Source organism: Calonectris borealis, chromosome 3, assembly GCF_964195595.1.
Source record: "Calonectris borealis chromosome 3, bCalBor7.hap1.2, whole genome shotgun sequence".
Classification (NCBI taxonomy): Eukaryota; Metazoa; Chordata; class Aves; order Procellariiformes; family Procellariidae; genus Calonectris; species Calonectris borealis.
This window is the reverse complement of record NC_134314.1, coordinates 97,262,985-97,279,673: the sequence shown is the minus strand read 5'-3', so window position 1 is coordinate 97,279,673 and position 16,689 is coordinate 97,262,985. Positions and strand designations below refer to the sequence as shown.

At 37.5% G+C, this 16,689-nt stretch overlaps 1 protein-coding gene across 1 annotated transcript in view; it reads right to left on the bottom strand.

Annotated features, from left to right (window-relative positions):
• The window catches only part of BABAM2 (BRISC and BRCA1 A complex member 2), a 182,325-nt gene that overhangs the window by 19,652 nt on the left and 145,984 nt on the right, over positions 1 to 16,689 (bottom strand). The window contains exon 11 of the mRNA XM_075146831.1: positions 3,815 to 3,968. Coding sequence (XP_075002932.1) covers positions 3,815 to 3,968 — 154 coding nt within the window. The remainder of the gene's footprint in view (positions 1 to 3,814; positions 3,969 to 16,689) is intronic.

The following is a 16,689-nucleotide window of genomic DNA, read 5'->3' as shown; positions in this document are numbered from 1 at the left end:
AAACAGAGTCCTGACTTGCTCTCCCTGAAGTATAACCTAAGTCTACAGAGCAGTACTGGGTCGAACAGAAATTGGGCCAGAGTGCATCTAAGAACTGAATTTGATTTGTATAAACAAACAAGCTTTATTTACAGTATTCCTTCATCAAATCCCAGGCTTAGAGTCTGCATGTTCTTTAAAGACTCCATTTATGTACACTTGAATGCCTATTTAAGCAAAAAACAAAAGAGCTTTCCCATGGAAACCGCACAGAGATGTTTTACTTCACACGTACACCACAAACAAGGCTGCTAACTTTCCATAATTTACTGTATTTTCTTAGGCTTGCTATTGTATTTTAGGATCAAATCTTTTGGAGAAGCTGCTTACACAGGAGGCCACAGACATATAAATAAATGACCTAAGAGAGGCAAAGCCTGAGATGTGAACTGAGAGGAAAGAGCATCTCGGCAGCTTGTGGGAAAATTTTAATATTTTTGGTTTCTCTGTTTCTAGCAGGAGGAACAGGTTAAAATTTTGCGTTTAGTTGAGAAACAAGCAATCTGGAGGCATTTGGAATCACATTATTTAATCAGGACTTGATTTATCCCTTAAAATTAAATCAAGCCAGAGGGCAATCCCTGGGCTAAGACAATAGCAAGCTACAGTTACCAGATGCTATCTCTCAGCAAGGAATCTAAGTCAGTGGGCCTCAAAGGAGCCGGTGATTTTAAAAACTGCTTAAGAGGACACAGAGGAAAAGAAGCTCCATTTTGCGGACTTTATCAGACAGGCATAAATTGGTCCAATTACTTCAGCAAGAACATGAGCAGTTGTGAACGAAAAAGATCCTGCTAAACTGATACTCTGATTTGAAAATTTGCCTTTTAGATTTAGGTGATAATGTGTCTAAGCATGAATGCATACAATCTACTTCTATATGTATGTATTTTAGGGGAGTAATTTTGCTCCTACTTATAACTACTACTGATTGTCTCAAGGCTACAGCAAAGGGTTAAGTCTTAACTTCAAAAGAGATGCCTACCTCTGCTGGGGGCCACAAAGATAAGCAAGGATACCAAGACTTTCAAGTCTAGCCCCTGAGTTGAAGGAATTGGATGGGCTCACCTGTTTGAAAAAAAAACCCCAACAAAAACCAACCCTAGGAGAAAGCTGGGCACAGAATCAAAGTCCCTTTGGCATGAACTTATCACAGTTCTGCCTATGAATACGCAGGCTGTGTTGAATTGCTGAAAACAGAGGCAGGGCTTGCTAAAATTGAGGATGAAGAAATCTGAGTGATTGTATTTCAAACTTGGTGATGCTTCTATACCCTATAAAGCAATGCGGTATACATGCTTCACTCAACACCTGACTGGACAGCTAATGAACCCAGCTGGTGCAAGAGCAAGCGAAAGTCCTTGATGGTGTCTTAAGCTACAGAGAGGAAGATGGTGTAAACTGATCCCTCAAGTGTCTGAGAATAAGGGCAGAGTATCTGGTCAGATACCAGAAGGTTAAGTGGGAGATCCTGTGGCCCTAGAACAGTAGGGCCAGAAAGATAAACAGAGCTATTTTGTCTCAAAGGATGCCAAGCATTTGGGAGACTATTTGGCTAAGAGGGAAAAAGACTACATATAAGCAAAACCTAATAGACAGTATTTAGAAACACAAACAAGTCGTCTCTGATTTATCCAGGGCTAAATTTACTTCAGCTGAGCAGAATTACATTGTTTCTAGAGGCTAAATCATGTATCCTTCTTTTCTGTTTTTATTTGGGATGTTTGACGTGGTGCTTGAACTAATATATTTAATTAGAACACTTTCCTATATATCTACATATATTCCCATATACTTGGTCCATAACGTGGCTATGGTACAAATAAAGTAGAATGAAAAATTATTTGGTTGTGTTGAAACACACTAACCTATTCTAAGAAGTCCTAGCAAATATTTTAAACACTGTTTACATAAGGTGCTCAATTGTGTTAAAAATCTTTCTTAAAATATGCTAAGATGTATCATAACATCATACTTTTCTTGATACTGATTTATTTATGGTACCTACTCAGGAATCACTAGCTGTTCCTGCAAGCAAAGCGCTTTTAACTAGAGCAGCTTCTCTGTCTCTTTGCAGCTCAATGATAGTTATTTCAGACATTGCAGCATACTTTCTTCCCCCGCTTCTCATCATCTTTCTCATATTACGTATCTAGTGTAAAACTTAAATGCAAAGGCTCAAACATAAGAGTGAATAACCTCACAAAAAGTACATGTTACAGTAAGTGTACACATTTAGTGCTTTTTAAAAGAACTGTTACAATACTTCTAAATTTCAAGTGCAGGGCAGAGAAGTCCATTTGTATACACCCGCTCATAAATGAATGCACTTAGACAGCACATAGGTACTTGTAAGCTTCCAGCTGCAAAAGAAATGCATTTTGTAGTACGGTCATAAAAAAAGCCACAGTAATGCTTCCAGTTATTGTTTTGTTTTGTTTTGTTTTGTTTTTTAAACAAAATACTCATAATATTCTACTAGGGAAAAGAAACAAGTCTACAAAAAAAAAAAATCATATTTGATCAGAAATGGCTCTCCTAGATAGTATGGTAGTAAAACCAAATACTAGCGAAAAAATTTCTATTACAATGCATCAAAATCCAAAATCAAATGTTACTTGATGTAATCCATAAAATTTAAATTAGTATAAAACTGCAAATGCTTCAGTCAATTGTTGTTTGCTTCCATCATTTCCAAATTACAATCAGTCTCTGACCATGCCATTCATTTGATTTACTCAGCTTGAACTATTTTCATTCGACTCTTATTTATGCATCTTTGCTAATTTAATTTAATCTTCTGATTGTCATTCAAAACGTTCATCCCAATATGCCTTGTTATTTATGCAGTTTGATGCCTTTATGTGCTGAACAACTGATAATCAGCCTGCTTAACTCTCTTGCTGTTCTGACATTTTTACAAAACTTTGCAAAATCGAAATACTGCAGCAAGGCTGTTGCCCATATTGCTCCATTCAGGTAAAATCTGTTTTGCTTCATTAGAAGACAGGGATAATATCTAGTATACAGAAGGGGCACCACTGCCCACGGCAGCTTGCCCTTGCAACAGAACCACTCTGGGGAGGCTGTCCTGTCATCTTTAACTAAAGGGGATATTCGGAGTGAAGTGGTGTCTCCCCCGCCTGAAACAAGAGCTTGCACAAAAACTGCAGAGGAAAGAGTCAGAGATTCTCTGTTTCTAGCCAACAGAAAAAGCAGTAAAGAAAGAGAGATTCAGACTTTCAGATAACTTTCTCAAGTTCTGGTAGGACTGCCTCCTATGCTGGACTGGTGGTTTGCTGTACCTCCTCCTGTTCTTCCGTGTCTTTTTATTACCGCCTTATTCCCTATCTTTCAGGTTTTTCTTCCTTGCTCTCCCCATCTCACATGCTTCCCTTCAGGGTCCCCCCGACGCCAACACAAAACCATGGAGTTACCCTGACTGACTGCTCTCATGCAGATTACTCCTGCTGGGGGCTATCTTGTCTACTTAGATTGGAAGCTCTTTGGCGCAGAGATTGTCACCACTCTGTGCCTGTACAATGCCTAGCAGAAAGAGTCTTCTTTTGATCAGTCCTCTGGCACTAATGTAATAAGCATAATTAATAAAGTATCTGTCCATACTCGTATACGGGAAATGCTAGGACTATATGAGAACAAAAACAGGTTCAGCTTTTATAACACTGGAAATGTACAGTTAAATCCATTAAATTTCTACCAACAGATGACCGTGTAATAAATGGAATATTTAGTAGGAAACAGCAATCTGACTTACTTTGCTCTCTTGGCCATTTCATTGCCATCCCAGCGGGGGCTGTAAGGGTAATTCTTCTGGGCCTGGGAGTACAGCTGGCCACTGTTAGTGAAGTGGTAGACGGACTGAAACGTTAGGGTTGGTTGGTCTCGAGGAAAGTAGAGGGGTAGGTCAACTGAAATAAAAAAAAAGGAAAAAAAAAAAAGAAAAAAGAAAACAACATAGCAGTTTTTTTCTGTGGTTTTTTTTTTTTTTTTTTTTACTGGGAATATATCATTCTTTTCTATTGATTTAAAGGTGACAGGAGAAATTGATGATTACTTCTAAAATATACTTCTGCATTTCTTGTAAGTAATGATTCCAATATATTGCTGTATGGCACAGTTTGCTTTATGAAAACATTTTTGTAAATTACATAATTAAAAAATTGTTTAGCTAGTGTAGTTCTATGCTAATTGCAACATTGACACCATGATTATTTTGTTATAGAAAAAATAATGCGGTATTTTCCTTTACAGTGAAATTTTCCCTTTCAAAAATTCACAAAATACATTCTGTTTATGCTTCCCATTCAAGAAACAAATTTATCTTTATCTGCTTTAGCCAATTCATTTTAGTGCCCCCATCGACATCAAAAGCATTACCATTCTCATTTTACAGCTGTCTGAGACTTAAAGTGGGGAAATGATTTGATAAAGGATGTAGAAAGATTCAGTCACATGAGTTGGAAAAGATCTCAACTTGTCGTCATCTATTAGACAAAAAACCCCCCACAAAACCAAAAACATTCTGCAAAGTCATTAATACCCAAAATAGCTCGCTAAAAATAAAAATCAGAACCTCTTAGTTCCCTTTGCTTATCACTGTCTCATGATCAGCTAGGTCTGGCAGAACAATAAAATAGTCTACAACAGTTAATAATATGGCCAGAAACTGTTTTTTTTTTTAACTTAACTTTTTCATTGCTAGATTTATACTTAAGATTTTCTTGGTCTTCTTTTAATTTCAGGATGCTTCAGAAATCTGTAGTTAAACTGAGTTATGACAACAGATGAATTATTTACATTAAATGTCTAATCTAATACCAAAATTAACAGAAGAATGTGCATTTCTTTTAAAGGCGTAGACTTCATTTATAAAGCACCTACAACTGTATTTTTTGTTATCCTCCAAATCACAATTCTTTAATTCTGCACAATGAAAGAACACTGCAATGGAACAGTATCTCCCTGTAAATCTTAAATAATTTCTCCTATTGGTGTAGCAATGAGTGAAATAAATTAGTAGGATTATAATTCATTCATAGGAGCCTGGGTTCTCAGTATTCTCTGTGACTTCACAGTCCTTTTTAAAGAGAAAGAAAGACTCCTAACTTAATAAACAGGTTGTAAAAACTGAAGTAGGAGCCAAAGCAGGTGGCAAAATCACTACAAACAGAATTTTAAGAAAGAGAAAGGAACATTACAGGATTGAACCCATCCTCAGGTGGAACAGGATCTCCTCTCCAGTACGCTTGGTAACGCATTATATTTTCTACTTTAAATACTTCACGGACCACTGCCTTTGAATTCTCTGCTTATAGACTGAGATATCAGTGTAAGACAGATTTTATTTTTCTAAATCCTATGCTATCATCCTCCTAGTCCCTTCATCTTTCAGTTTTTCTAATCATGTCTGAATACTTGGAGGTGCATCAGCCAAATCATAGCTCCCTTTTCCTGGAATTACCCTCCAAACTCTGTAAGTAAAACTATTTGTAGCCATGAAGTACACAAAACTGAATGTGGTATTCCAGCTGTAGTCTCAAAATACAACAAATCACTGTGGACAACAGCGTTTGCTCAGTTCATGACCCAATGTCTGAGCTACACGTGATAACTCCCTGAGTCCTGGTGACTCAGCTCACACAGCAGCTTCCAGCAGATATTTAAGTGGTAATGACACGGGCAGAGTTCTGGTAATTTGAGGGCAGATCACTGCTGTAACAAAGGTTAGATTCAAATCAAAGGTTAGACTGCTCCGTCAAATTCCTCTTTATAACATGATTATTAAATAACAACCCTGAAAAACATTGGCGTATTGAGGCCATTTATCAGCAAGCAAGCGGTCTCCTCCCCTTGCAGACGATACGTGTGTGCCACAGCCTCTGAAGGGCTTCACCGTGGAAAAGAGTATGAAGCAAGGAGACAGGCCCTCCGTTTTAACGTTATAAATGTACTTCTTCAGCTCTGAGTGCTTAAACTCTGTTCCTCTAGTGCATCTTTTTCCTCCTCAAGTACCAACTCCTTAAAGGAAAACTACTCTGTATGCTTGTGTATTTTATCACTGCGTGAAAGGAATGACAAACTTTAGCAAAACACTTCAGTAATAGTTCAGTCCTTATACTTAACTTTTTACTTGAGAATTTCTAACTTTCATTAACTTTCCTTTGAAAACCTCTGTTTACATAATGGGGGCAAGCAGTAGTTTTCTTCCTGTTACCTAAAACCAAAGGTTTGCACATAAGAGAAAGTATCTAGCACTAGAAATGCTGTTTAAATGGATAATCAAGACATTGCTATCACTACAGAGACGCTTCCATTCATTACAAGAAGCCTTTCTTTTATAAAAATATTTTTCCAACACCGGTATCACCAAAATATGACAGAAAACATTTTGTTCTTTTATTAACCAAAACCTATATAGGAATTTTCAGGAATTACTTACATTATAAACTGTTAAATCAGATAATCAAATTAGATTTAAAATTGTGCATCCCACATCTGGCTAACAGCAGTATCATCCTGAATTGCAAACAGAGTTTGGAAAAATTTGATCTGCCTTTGATTTCTAACCTTCACCTAAAATCGCCAAACTCCCATTTTTCTAACCCAAGTGTTTCCTTAATACAAGGTGTGAGATGAGTCCAAACCAAGTAAAAAAAACCTGTCCCTAATTCTGGAACACAACCACACCTAAAAGACCAGTAAACAGGAAACAGCCTTGAGTTGTAAAGTGTTATACATATCTCAAGGTAGCCAGCTATTATTTCAGCAGTAGGAAGGGAAGGCAAGAACTCACTTCCGTCGCAGTGGATGCCCGTCCATTGACACTGTCAGTGAACAGAATGCTTGGATTTGGGGTGAAGCGTTTTATCGTACATGAAAAATAAGCAAGTACCATTGGCAATCAACGCTAGCAAAGTGCTTTGAAGATAAAAGGTCAAATTCTGCTCATAGTCGCACAGGTTGGTAAAGAAAGTTTTTCTTTTTACCTGGTTGTATAGGCAATCTGACTTTTAATCTGTGCATTAATACAAAATCAGATCTGCCTTCATGCCATACGTAAGGTGGCAAAGGTAGCTGTTATCATAATTACATCCCAGACAGCATTTACACTTTGTCATGAAAAACGCATCACAGTTAAAAACAACGCACTGCTTTTGCAAATCAACACCTGAACTCGGCAAACTATAAAAGCCCGCTTTGGTTTGGCATGCTAGTTACCCAAGAACTACAAAAACGTATTCATGTTGAATACAAGTACTATTTCCAAATAACAGCTGACTCACAAAGTACCCTGGTGATATGTCTGCAGAAAATAAGCAGATGACTCATGTCTGTAAATTCCTGAAAGTACCAATAGACCCCTTGCTTAGTCATCTTTTGCTTGGATGCTGGGTTCACGAGCTCTGTAAACTATAATGAGGGATCTAGCTCTTAGTAGGACTCTCTCTCCCTTTTTTCCTTTCTTCTAAACAGTGCAAATTATCTCTCTAAAAATAACTTCATCTACGTAAGTGAGTCACTTCAACTAGCAAGCTTATACAAGTCATGCAGTTAAGCAGTAATATTTGGTTATGAAGGTAAAAATCTTGCTGTCAAACTCAGATTTAAAATGAAAATTATGTCAGAGGAAGTCCCATTTACCTCTTCTTTCACAGAAATAGAAACATTTCCTTTGGAAAATTTAAACAATTAGCTCATTCAGGAAAGTAAAGCTTTCTAATTCAGTTCCCTGCTCAAAGTAATTTAATCCTGATGATTTCTTACTTTGGCTTTCCTAAGCATCACACTGTTAATACAAGAGGAGCTCAAAGCAGCACACTGGAGAAAGAAGCCAATACCATAGTAAAACGCTGCTTTCTCCTATGTTACAATTTACGGATCATTTTTTAAAAGTCAAGTTTTAGAAAGCCATGGTGCGGGGAAAATCACGTCTTTATGAAAGCTCTACATGAGCAGAAGTTGGAGGGCTGTTTTGGGTAATTAAGCATTGAGTAAATTCTTCGGTGATTGAACACTAATTTTCCCACACAGTTCATAAGAAAGCAAAAGAAAAAGGACTTGCTTGTTGAGAATGAGTCATGTTGTAAAGAAACTTAATTACAGTTTATAAATAGTTGAAGTTGCTCTCTTTTTGAAACATAAGAAACTATTGAGAAGTAACACACAAATTTGCTTCTCTTGACTTAGTTAGCATATAATGCATTCATATATTCAAAACATAGTTATCGTAAATCCAAAATCCTGATTCCTTAATAACTAAAAAACTGTGCAATGAATCAATAAGGTTTAATTGTTCATTTTCTTAAAGAACAACCATCTGAGATCTGGAACAGGTTACCTAGTTTGTTATGCTTACGTCAACAACTAGAGAGTTGATTTCGACAGTCTTATTAACTTTAAAATAATATCTTTAGCATCTAAATTTATAGCTTTTTAAACAGGGTATGAAATGTGGAAGGGATGTCTTGGCAAAAGCATACACCAGTGCTGCTATAGGGTTTCTGAGGGAAAAATGCTCAGAAGAAACAGGCAGGTTTACCACTCCCTGCCTTTAAGTACTGGAGAGAAGAGAAGGGGAAACAAAACCATGCTTGAAATGCATGCTGACCATACAAATATTTCAAAGTACTTAGATGGTAATATTTAGAAAATTTTCCACATACTGTTCCCCTGTTCTAGAGAAAAGGTTTATTCATCCTTTGTATAGCACTGGATAAATCTAGATATTTGTTTTCACAGAAGTCAACATTTACTCACTGAACGTTACGCACCGTTTTAATGCTTGGATGGTACTATACAGGTTATCTTATTAACCTTTGGGATGCTTGAATCTGCTGCAGTTTATTGCACCTGTAATTTGTTTTGCACTCATAAACACTGGCTGATCTGGATATTTTACTGCTGAGATTTCTACTTCTACAAGATTTCATGGCCTGCACAACCTTAATTCAATCTCCACTTGCTTTATGGAGCAGCCTTCAAACACAAGATAACACAGTATTCTTTCCAGTTCAGTTCCCAGGCTGGACAGAGCTGGCCAAAGGAGACACTGTTCTGGTTTGCCCCATCTGACAGACTCTACCCTTCTGCACAACACCGAAGCCTTGCTCTGATTAAATATGTATTCATTTTGGCATGAGCTTTTCAATGTGATGATTCTAACCATCGTAAGAGATGATGATAGCTACAAAAAATATTTTAAAAACTGTTTCACATCACCTTCATGAGTTGAGAGGCTACTTAGGGATTCCAGACCAGGAATGAAAGGACAGTCAACTTGTCAACTGATGCTGAGTGCCAGTCTGTGGGACCCAATTCTTCTGAAACTTAATAGTAGATAACACTTTATACAGCCAAACACAACTCCTTCCAATGTTGACTGCCATCGTAAGTACTTCAGAATCAATGATTACTGGACATGTGAAAAGTTTTGTTTAAATTATTTCACAAGAAAAACAAGAAGGGTACAGGAAAGATGTGCCAAACCCAAATCTCCAGAGAACACGGAACAATGTTAGCCTGATACTATCCTTTCTCTTCCCGAAATCCCTTGACTCACTCCTTACTTATCATCCAACTTTGGCCAGAGACTGCCTCTGCGTTCAAGTACTTCTGATGAAGTAAGTAATGGAAACAGGAAACACATATTCCAGGCTCCAGAACTGTCTCTTATTAGTATATATTCATCATCTTTTTGGTTGTTCTTTTTTTGGTTCAGTGAATTTCACATTCTCTCTGCCTTTACTTGCAACTGAGGTCACATTGCTGGGAAAAACAACTTGTGGATTTGAATGCACTGCCTCAAACTGAAAAGTTCCTTGAATTCAGAGCTCTCCAGTTTTCATGATGTGTTAATGTGGATGAGACCCATGTGAATTTACAATGCAACATGGTGGTAACACAGATACCATATTATATAATGCTCCTTACACATCTATCAAGCTCTATTTAAAAAAAAAATTCTAGTAGGTTTTCTGGCATGACTTCTCCTATGGGAAAGCTGTTTCAGACAGCCTGTACGATGGGTGAAAAATCTTCACCTAACTTCAAGGGAACGCAGCTATCTTCAGTTTTTATACAGAAATTCCAGTACAGAAGGCCTTTCAGGAATCATACTGGTCACCGTACCTACTGAGAAACCCAAACAGATTCAGCCGCAAGCATTTTGGGGACTGTAGTGGCTAGCACAAATCTCTGCAGGGCAGGATTTCAGGCTATTTTGCCTAGTGAATCTTTCCTCGACTCTTGTGTGCTGAAGGCCTTTAGCCTACGTTCTGCTGGCAAAAAATGGAAAGGTGAATTTGGCTCAAAACACACACAGAATTACTAAATGCCACAGCTATCCTGCTTTGGTGTCTGATGATGTAGTCCTGCAAGAATGAGAGAGCAAGGATGACAAATAACATATCAATGGCATTAGTGTGGGACTTTAAGTTAAGAGAGCACAGTCATAGGAATTTGAATTTGTTAAATATTATTAGAGCTAACAACCCTTCTGAAGAAAAACAGGTTCTTTGCGGAAAGATGCTATTTTGAAATCAACATTTCAAAATTTCAAATGTGAAATGAAAAGCTGTTTATGGAATTTTAGCTGTGACACTTATGGCACTTTGGGTGTGTTGGTAATCACAGCTGGTTTTGAAATAATTAGGTTTGCCCTTGCTATGGGAAATATCCACCCCATTGGCAAAGTCAACACTTACATAGTAAATGAATACGATGACTTATATACAAAATACTTCCAAATAAATACTAGAAAAACACAAGTAAGTACTACGAAAAAAGGCAACTACGTTTTTTCTCAACTGCATCAGTTATATATCAACTGAATGTACAATATTAATACATGGAACATAAATATTGAAATGTGATTGTAATAATGGAAAAATGGCAATATTTGCGATTATGACGATTTATGTGAATATATGAAATTCACAGTTCCTTGTTTTGTACATGGAAATGGGTCTGGCAACAGAGTAACTCACTAAGGAGCCAGTCCATTTGTATAAGGATTGATCCTCATAACAACACAAGATCTTCTTGACCTTTGTCAGCAACTATAATATTCCAGAATGGGAAGGGAGCCCACTGAGATGTTTAGAAGATAAGGTTATTAGAAGGTCCTTAGGAAGAATTCAGCTTGGATAAGAAAGGAGGAAAACTGCCGAGGAACCTTTTCTTTAGCACAGGATTAACGCATTACCTCCAGAACACGAGGCTGCTGACAGCAGTTATTGAAAGTGCTGGCAAATACCCAGTTTGCAGTAACTTTGGTGATGTTCATCATGACATTAAGGAATGCTTGAAGGAATCTAATTTTCCTTATTTTTTCCTCTCTTCTTTTTTTAATTGGACAGGAATAACTTTCAGCTATTGTCAGTCCAGGCTAGATTTTAAATAAGAATTGGTTCTTCTTTTTTCAAAATATTTGCACCACAGTATGTCCCTTTCCGTAATGCATCTTATGACAACATCACATCTATGGAAATGGCCAAGTGGTTACCTTTCATTCCAGCACTCTTAGACATCCCTTGAATGCTTATGATTAATGGAAACAATTACTTGTGATGGATGTGTTCCAACACATCACAGAGAGTAGATTTGCTTCCTTGTGGACTTCAATGAGACTAGAATAAATTTATCGCTTAGTTTTCTTTGTTTTGGTTTGTTAGTTCTTTTTTTTTTTTAAATACAAAGTATGTAACACATTTTTATTTGAAAAGGATTGCATGACACTGCTGTATCTGTCTTGTGTTTCTCATTCCATTGATAATGAGAACTACAATATAGTCTAGGCACCAATGACAACTAGATTTACAATTAGTATTGTTTTGATTTTCTTTCAGCATAGGCTGATGATATGGTTGTAAAAATATCCCATGTCTTTATCATAACCTGTATCTTTCTAAGTACCCCATCCTTCATACAAAACCAGCATTTTAAGAAAACGTGACAAAAATAGTTTAAATACCTTAAGTTACAGTCATGTGCTGCAGACAGAGTATCTAATTCTTTGTTTAGTCTTACAGAGGAGCTAAATAACAGATCAGATCAAGATATTCTTCAAGCAGTTTCCAGCTATGCGGTCAGACACCATGAAAAAGTGGTGTAACAACCCGAAAACCGCTTTATAATGTCTTCTTGCTTTGGAGTGTCATCACCCAACCCGACTATCATACTTTTTTGGACTTTTACAGCAAGACTGTACTACCTCCTAAAAATATCCCATGGAATATCTCATAATCCTGTATCTGGCTCAAAGAAATGGCATAATGGCCTCCCAGGTCTTTTCCTTCTCTAATTCCTGTAACCATGATTATTTTAATTACAAGAAAGGCTTTTTATTTTTATCTCACTAGCTTCAGCTAGTGACATCTATTTCGCTTTATTTTTACTTCAAATTCTCAAAGATCTTAATTCCCTCCCCCTTCCGTTTTTATTTCCTTTTATTGTTTCTGCTGTAACAGTTTCTATAGTAACTTCTCTAAGTGCTGATGAGATTGATGCTACTAAAAGCTGCCTCTTCTCCATCTGAATTGCTTGAAGCTTATATTTTAAATACAGTTGCAGTTATTATGGGCATAAAAAGCAAGCTGTGCCCTTTCTTGGCACAGGCTGGTGACCGTCGCATGTAACTGGTGGAGAAAAGGCAAAAACTTTTCCTCTGCTTTCCCAGTACAGAGACGCACTGCTAAACGCTGAGAAGTTTTACATTACTTGCCAGCAGGGCAGGAAGACTTCTAAAGCATGTTTTTACCTGAAAAGCAGCTGTGCAAAAACATTGGCTTCTCTCGCTGACATTTTATTAAGCTTATGAGGCTTGCAAATAAGTTTTTTTTCCTGTTTTAAATGCTGCCTGGGATTTGAAAGGAAACTGATTTATTTCACTGTCATCTTTGATCAGTGTGACATTATCCTGCAGGTCAAGAGGACCCTTTGCTGACACAAAAGGACCCTTTGCTGACACACATGCTATCCTGTTCTTTCAAGCTCTGCTCCATGCAGGCTTACAGCTTTCAAATCACAACGCAGTGTAATCCTGCCTGACCCAACCAGCCAACTAAGCCACTCCAGATATTTTTAAAGCTAAACTGAAATCTACTTTACTGCAATATAGGCCCATTGCTTCTTCCCACTCCTGAACATTACAATTTATCACTTTTGCCCTTGAAGCCACCTTTCACAGTTCTAGAGGCTTAGCTTTCTATTGCCTTTTCATGACCTAACGAACTAGTTTGTGGATCATAGTCTTTTAAGCCACGCTTTCTAGACTACCAGTCATTTTTGGTGCTCTCTTGTGAATACTCCATTTGATGATGAAGCAAGACGAATAGCAGGATCACAGCCCTAAGCTTCAGGGAGCAGACTTTGGGCCGTTCAGGGATCTTGCTCCTCCCATGGAAGAATCCTATGGGTAGCGGTCCTGGAGAGAAGAGGGGTCCATGATCACCTCCTCCAAGCTCAAGAATGGTCCATCCTAATGAGCAGAAAGTCAAGCAATAGTAGCAGGAGGCCTACATGGATGAACAAGGAGCTCCCTTGTTCATCAAACTCAAACATAAAAAGGAAGCACATGAGATGTGGACACACTCTGAGTGTGCAGAGACCGGGTTGGGAATGTCAAAGCTCACCTAGAGTTGAATCTGGCAAGGGGAGTTAAGGACAACAAGATGGGCTGCTACAGGAACAGCAACAGCAAAAGGAAGACTAGGGAAAATGTGGGACTGTTACTGAATGGGGCAGGGGAACTGGTGACAAAGGAGTCAGAAAACCAGCTTAAGCGCTCCCGCCTTCCCCCATTTAGACATTTAAGCATCTTTGTGACCAGTTCTATCTCTAAACCAAGGTGTATTTCTTATTATTCAACAGTAAATTATATTTGTCTATTTCATAAAAGGCATGTAGCAGTCGCCTTTGTGTGCCATAGCTGTGTCACATACGGACTCTCAGAAAAAATTTACTTTGGTGACAAAGTAATTGTCATTGGGTAGAGAGAGGAAGGAGATAGGGAAGAAGGATTCAGAAAATCTTTCTTTTCTTGATGCAGCTCTTATTTCTAGCAATTTCCTATCTTTAATAATCCTGTGGTGTTCTGTATCATCCTGTTTTTTTCTGAAAGCATTGCCTGGTATTGAACCCAGGACTGATCCATGTGAAACCCATGCTCATCATCTCCTTTCCAGACTGAAAACAAAATATTTGCTTTCTACTTGCTACTACGAGCAATTTTCAACTTGATGTATCTCACACCTTTAACATAGTTCTCACCTTAGAGAAAAATTATCTGTGAATGTCATGTGAGAGAATGCCAAAATGTGTAGACACAAGACATAGACAGAGAGTATGAAGAAAAAGTACCACAATCTGTACTCAAGTCCCAACTCTGTCAGTGACTTTTTGTGACCTAATTACTTTTTTTCAAAAATTAAGTGGCTAAAATAGCATTATATCAGTTCCCTATCTCAGGCATCTTTTCTGAAAATTTATTAGTTATCTGTCATACTTGGGCAGATAGTAGTAGTACTCTAGATATATCTATTAGATAAGAAAAAGCAAGAGTTCACTTTTCCGAAAAGTGCAATTTTATAAGAAGTTATTACAAAACCTTTCAGTCCATTTGTTAAAGTGCTCGTAGTTCCTGGAAGAATATCAATTAATGTCTACAGCAATATACTACAGTTTTAAAAGTATGGCAAATACATGCGTTTCTCAGAAATTAAAAAGGTAACATCCACAGCAAAGTGACACTTAAAAATACTTTACCAGTCCACACACGTCAGACCATCATAAAATACTTGTAAAACCTAATTCCTATCACGAGAGTTGTTTCCTGTTTGTTGCTGTTCATACCAAGTTTTATGAATCGCCTTGTGCCCTTTCTCCCTTTTTTAGCAGAATTATAAATACGAACCTAAAACTAGTTTATACTGAGTGACATGATTACAAAATGAACACAGAGAAACAGAGAAAGAGGAAAAGAAAACCTCTGTTTTCAGGTTCACGTGCATCCATTATGAATACCTAAATACGGAAAATCTCATTCAGCTCACATGCAAGTAAGTACTCAGGATGGAATGAAAGGAACACGATGTTTAATGTACTCTTAATGACAAAAATTAAATTATCAGCTTTCAATACAAATTTCAAACTAAATCCAGTTGGCAGTGTCCCTTAGAAATAAAGGAGAAGAACACGCAACGGAGAAAAACCATCAGCAAAAGGCTAATTAATTTTCCAAATGCTGCAATTCAGTCCTGGGATTAGCCCCTGCCTATGCCTATGCAGAACTGTGTGCCTGTGACTCAGGCTACTTTTCCATCACACTGCTGCGTATCTGCAGCTTTCGTTGACTTCAGTTAAGCGATATGCACCTCACTACACAGGAAATGTCAGAGAATGCTTTGTTTTGTGGTGATTAAAACAATGTATAAAGTTTTGAAGAGACCCCCTCTGCTCAGGGTATATTTTGCTGTAGGCAGAACGACAAACGCTCAGAAACTTTCAAGACCAGATTCAAAGAAATATGTGGTACTGATTGAAAGTACTGAGAGAGTGAGAAGAAACAACCGCCTCATGAGACACACTTATCTGGTTACTGAACAGTCAAAAAATTACTCCCAAGCACAAGATCCAAATGGCTTTTGACTTCTGCCAGCCAGTTTTACATCACTGGGGCTTTGTTAATCTCCAGTTTCTCATTTAAGAACAAAATGACATCCCTATACAATCTTTGCAGACTTTTTTGATCAGCACTGAACTTCTCATACTAGACTCCTGAAACATTTATTTTGTTATGCTTGACATTTCTTCTGAACTATCTTGCTTTCCTGACACTACCAGACATCACTCCATTCTCCTATACCTTGTTAATCACACTGTCATGTTCTCTTTTTCCTTCTCCCTTAGTTTTCACAGAGTCATAAATTCCCATTTTCATTTAAGGAACAATGAGAAGAATAAAATAAAAGCACCAGGTAAGGAAGCCAAAACACCTCATTAGATAAAAGCTCACAGAAGTGATCTAATGTAAATATTCCACTCAACACTTGGCCCTTTTTTAGGAAACGACTCGGGCAGACAACAGTTTATTTTTCCATACCTTTTCTTGAAGAGACTTCTCTTTCATAATCAGACTAACTTCCCCGAAGAAGTAGAGCCAATGCAATCTTAATTTCTTCCAAAGATTTTTTTCCTGGAATTTTAAGTGCTAATTGTGATGACTGCCAGGCACTGATATTGATGAAGAAGAGCAACTCTTGAAAGCTATCTTCTTTTCAGCTTCCAAAAGGTATGTGAGCAAGTCTTACATGACAGAAAACTGAAAAAAAATGTATCTCTAAAACTACCAACCCCACTCAAATGATTATTCATACTCCAGTAGCACACAGGAGTCACTGAGGATATTCCAACTGCATTAAATACTATATCAAAACAACAAACACTAGCTACTTCTCACGTTTACATTTAACAAGATCTACAGATCCTATATAACAGAGAGGCCTCTATGGCCGAAAGTACAGGCAGATAAAGGTTTACTGAAATATTTACGGGAATGTTTACATGAAACAGTCTCATGTTCTGGGTTCCAAATTGCTTGGATAAACAAACTATTTCTCAAACATTTTTATT